Source organism: Cydia pomonella, chromosome 3 (genome assembly GCF_033807575.1).
Source record: "Cydia pomonella isolate Wapato2018A chromosome 3, ilCydPomo1, whole genome shotgun sequence".
NCBI lineage: Eukaryota > Metazoa > Arthropoda > Insecta > Lepidoptera > Tortricidae > Cydia > Cydia pomonella.
The window spans coordinates 30215432-30220941 of NC_084705.1; the positions used below are offsets into that span (position 1 = coordinate 30215432).

Consider the following 5510-nt stretch of genomic DNA (forward strand, 5'->3'; position numbering starts at 1 on the left):
AAGGCTATCCATCGCAATCCAACGCGGCAATGCAGCCAGCGTGATGCGCACCTTTGCATCGGGGGGCGGCCCGGTAGTCAATAGGTTGGTAGTTATTTTATACATATTTAGTTTATATTTAAGTTCTGATACATTTAGGTTTAGTTTTTATTATTATTTTTTATTTAGTTTTTTGTATAAAAATTTAACACATTTTTTATTGAGAAATGTAACAATTTAACATTAAAATGTATCATACACAATTAAGGACACTGGCCGCGTTCCCCCTCTGCACAGTGAGGCTGAGTTTTTGTGCAAAAAATGCGCCAGCTCGTAGGTCGCCAGACACCCAGACTAGTTTGGTAGAAATTTCTTTTACTAGTTTTTTTGGTCCAAACCAAGGGCCGAAAGTTTCAATCGCAAGTGCCGCAAATACATAATTACTTTCCAAAAATGCATATTTGCGACACTTGGCAATTTTGGCGTTGTCTGCTGCCGTCCCCGGCTTCCCGGCAAAGCGCCGAACATGAGATGGGGCCAGCGTATCAACACATGTTACATCCCACGCCAGGGGCCAAGGGGCAGGAACCAAGGTACGAGCGAGCAGCCGTCGGGCCTTTTGCCATCTGCCGCTGATAGAACTGACTCCAGGGTTGCTGGTATGGAGACGGTACCAAGTGCTCTGCGGATTAAGTCGTTTAGAGCCGTGTCTATAAAATCGGCCGACGCTTGAAAAAAAAATCAAAGTTATTACCATGATCCCGAAGTTTGTCATTTAGTTTCCTTAAACGTTCTTGCCCATACCCCGGAGTTAACGGATTTAAATAAAAACACGGTGTATAATCGGAAATGTCATGTTTGAGGGAACGCATTGATTACTTTTTTATATATTTAAATGTTTGTACGTTTTTGTAATTAGAAAACATGATGTCCGCGATCCCGGACACGCAGTTCCATCTCGTTTAGTAAGAGTGAGAGAAGAACACCAACTTACTGGGCCTTAAAAGTAATATGGAAAATTTGGAGGTAGTTAAAAACATCGTTTTAAATGCGAATTTATTTCAAGCATCTGGTTTAGTCCAGCCTTCTGCCAGGTGGTCTCTAACTGCTCGGTCCAACACCGCCTGAAATTAAATACAAGCATTTTTAATTTACACATATACAAATAAATATTTATTTAAATTTTGTACATGGTCTGAAAAAACGTTGAATGGTTGTAATTTTTTTTATGAATAGGCCGGTCCACACAGCAAGCAGCCTCGCGAGGAAATTTCCTCGCGCGGCAAACGACGGACCTCGTGCTGCCGCGTGCTTGTGTAACTTTTGCCTCAGCCGAGCCAATTTGCTTGGCAAGATGGCGTCCCTAGGTACGTCTACACTGGCCATTTGTGCGCGAGGAAATGGCCTCGCGCATATGTTCGCTCTGTATGGACCCGCCTAATAACTCATTCATGATTTTATAGTTATTTTTTGATTCATGTGAAGAGAAACCTCCAACATAAATACAGTGTAATAAGGACTTCATAGTTGATAAATGTTTCATAGCTAAATGAAAAGATCAAGAGGAGTGTATATTAACCATATTGTACCTCAATATCTCTGCAGCCCTGCATAGCTCTGCTCAACACTAGGTCAAAGTAGTCCATGTGCAATCTGTGCGACATCTCCAGGAGGGCTATACTTCCTGTAATAAAACAGTAATTTAGGGAAATTCTCACAAAAATAAGGTTGATTTTTTTTGCTTTAGATATAATGAAGAAGCATGTAGAAATAATTATGTTGGTCTCGCTGGTTGGTTCTCACTCGGCTCAAATGACAGACACATCTAAGAATTTTTGAAGGAATTCGACAGCATAGGCTAGTTTAAACATAATTGTATTTTTTTTTATACCACGACGGTGGCAAACAAGCATGCGGCCCGCCTGATGGTACGCAGTTACATGGCTAAAAAAGCCGAAATATATGCGTCCGCGTAACGATTTCTCCAAATCGCCGGCGGCAGGCGGCACTTTCAACCGATCATGGCAGCATGATATTTTTGGTCCAAAAGTCGTATAGTGAATGAATGAATGTTTCTTTATTCAGACAATAGACCCATTACATAATTATAATACAAATACAATAAATTAAAAAGCTAAAAAAGAAATACAGTAACTGCAGCTCATACATAATAATAATAAATAAATATTAATAAATATTATAGGACATCATTACACAAATTGACTAAGTCCCACAGTAAGCTCAATAAGGCTTGTGTTGAGGGTACTTAGACAATGATATATATAATATATAAATATTTGTAAATACTTAAATACATAGACCATGACTCAGGAACAAATATCCATGCTCATCACACGAATACATGCCCTTACCAGGATTTGAACCCGGGACCATCAGCTTCGTAAGCAGGGTCACTACCCACTAGGCCAGACCGGTCGTCATTAATGAACAACATGATTTACTGTATTAGACAATGAGAGTTCTGTAGGTACTATTCTGTTGTTAAATAGGATGACCGAGTTAGTTACCAGTAGTGGGCATGGCAGCCACGGTGAGACACACGCCGCCCGCCGCCTCCTCGACATGACCCACGTCTACGAGCGGCTGTGGGTCGGCGCCGCGCCACGCCATGGAGGCGGAGGAGGCACACACGATGGCGCGCATCGGGATACCCGCGTTGATTAGAGCTAAGCTCGCTGCGTTCACACAGGCGCAGAACGCGCTGCCGTCCGCCTGTGCATTGATAATATAAATTGGTTTTGAATAATATAGGTGAAAAATTGTAAAAATTAGGCGGAGAGCGACCATACGCGCGAGGCAATTTCCTCGCGCACAAACCGGCTAGTGTAGACGTGCCTTAGCCGAGGCGGCGCGCGCGTTTTCCTCGCCTAAGCACGCCGCCTCGGCCGAGGCACGTCTACACTGGCCGGTTTGTGCGCGAGGAAATTGCCTCGCGCGTATGGTCGCTCTGTACAGTGAAATTGCGATTTTATTGTGCAGAATAGGGAACTACGCATGCAACTACAAAGCATGGCCCAATATTATTACAATAGCATTACGCGTAAAGGTGCATAAAAAGTTGAAATTAATTTTATATGTATTTTTTTATTGTAATTGTGCATGATTGTTTCTTGATTACATGCAATTTCCTTCATGTTTACATTTTTATGAAATTAATAATAGACTTAGTTAGCTAAAGCACAGTTTGCGAGGAATTCATACCTGCAAGACTTCCACATAAATGTCAATCTGTGAGCGAGGGTACAACTCGGTCTTGATAGCAGCTATCAGAACCTGTCTCAGGTGCATTGACATCTCCTGCGACTTCCGATCACCACGAGGCCTGTTCTTTCTTTCTCCTACAATGAACACGGGTGAAATCATTGTTATGCAAAGAAGAATAAAATGGTTGGCAAGTATACTGTTAAAAGCAATTATTACCTGTAGAAAATGTGGCCATACTGTATTGGCAATTAACAACAACTCCTTCTGTGTTCATTTTCGATTTTGCTGCCTGAAATTTAACAAATTGACTAATGTTTACAGGCATACAACATTGACTTATATAATATTACTTCGTAAAGACGGGCCTTACAGGCACTTAGACTGGTGCCAGCACAGCGGTGTCAGTGACACAGCTCCAATGTGAGCCAAGCGAGCAGTCTAATGCAACTAGCTACAGCCAATCGCGCGCGTGATGCGAACTCATCAACCAATCGCGTTGTAGCATTCCACCTAGGCACACCAAACGAGAATTATATTAACGGGCCTATCTTTACTTTTGAAATCTTTGGCATGAAAAGCCTTATTACTACTTCTAGTGGGGGATTAACCGAACAGCAGAAACAGCTTTGATAAGTGCTTTTATAATGTAAAAGACTACTTCGATGAAAAATTTGATTAGTAATGCTCGTATTCTTAATAATATGTAATGTTAAATTATTTGAAATGTATTATTTCTTAGTTTTAAGTTAACATTAGTTTATATGTTGCTGTGTCCTTACAGGACGTCACTAAAACTAACCACATGATATGTACCACCTTTATAACTGGTTTGTGATATGCAATAAACAATTCATTCATTCATTCATTCATTCATTCATAGCATATGCTAAGGACCCCGCGCCTAGGGGGGCCCCGCGCTCCAACCCTGACCATGCGATTTCGGCACACGGAACGGCCAAGTTCAAGTAGAACTCGCACTCTGTGGATCCTGTACTACCACATTTTATTTACAATGTAGTTTTTTCGTAAGGCAGTGCAATATTGATCAATTATTATTATTTGTTGTTATCCTGTCTATTTTTCTTTATGATGATACCAAATTTAAAGAATTTTCAGGCTTAGGTATGCAAAGACCAAGAGCAGAGTTTAGCATAAAACCAAAGGTGTAGAGTGTCTCAAAACTTTTGTGCATTGCTAAGCTGCAGCAAACAGCATAGCCCGGAAAGGAACAAAAGAAGATACTATCTTAAAAAACATATTAGTGAAAAGCAAGGAAGGATTATTTATTTATTTATTCATTATTTCAAATAACAAATTGCACCTTACAGCTAATGCCTAATGATGATCAGCTTTGAGACCGTAGTAGGCCAAAGGACGCGCTCCTCTACGGCTGGCCGGGCGCCCAAAATATCCCGAGTTGCTATTATGCCCCTATTATGCAGGGCTTTGCATTCGCCTAGGCCGGATGTATAGCCCTACATAGGGCCCGATACCCAAAGCATCCCAGCAAGTCACACTTTCGAGCAAGAACTAAGGCCGAGCAGCAGGCGAGCCGAGAATACTACTTCAGTAGTACTAGTACCTTATCTTTAGAGTTACCTGATGTGGACCGTATACAGCTGCTAAGACCTTAGTATTCCCTTGTTCTAAATAAGCACTTCCATCAGGCTGTGTGAACACTCCAAGTTTACACCGAATTCTTCTCAGCTCGTTTGGTCTTCTGCCGTCTAAACGAAGACCCTGGCTCGATAACAAGTCAGGCCCGGGCATGATCACTTAGAAACAAAGTTCTCTATTAACTAAGACTTGATTAACTTTAACTAATTGTATAAATTACAAATGAAAAACAAGTAAAATACTATATAAACAGCAACAACTTCAACATCGAGGGGAAACGTGCAGTTGACATTGACTTTGAATGACAGTGACATTCGGTTATCAATATTGCCATAATATGAAATTCAAAATCCTCGTGGAATCCCCTATATTTGACGTTTGGCTTGGGTCAATAAAAAGGATGAATGTAATTAATGTAGCGCAGTCAACTTGCCCGGATACATTCTCATTTGTAAGGATTGCTCATGTGTTTATACGTTTTACAACGGCAATGAACTAGATAAATCATAAAGTTTATAAGGTCAAAAACGTCAAATCTGAGGATATTATACTCCACTGGCAACCCTAAAATCAATTTTCTGTTTGAGTCATCCATAAAACCGCTTGATTGTAAATCATGCAACTGATGACAGTGACAATGATGTATTATCCTGAACGCAACACAAGCTTGTACTTGTTTTAGTTTACCG

The 5510-nt window shown here is 40.9% G+C and overlaps 1 protein-coding gene across 1 annotated transcript; it reads right to left on the minus strand.

Moving 5' to 3' along the window:
* Positions 1–817: 817 nt before the first annotated feature.
* On the minus strand, positions 818–5460 carry LOC133516537 (exosome complex component RRP41). Its single transcript, XM_061849530.1, has 6 exons — positions 4804–5460; positions 3421–3493; positions 3202–3338; positions 2508–2712; positions 1569–1663; positions 818–1103 (listed from the first exon to the last, which is right to left on the minus strand). The coding sequence occupies exons 1-6, from the start codon at positions 4972–4974 to the stop codon at positions 1041–1043; spliced, it is 744 nt and encodes a 247-aa protein (XP_061705514.1). The 5' UTR covers positions 4975–5460; the 3' UTR covers positions 818–1040.
* Between the last annotated feature and the right edge of the window lie 50 nt (positions 5461–5510).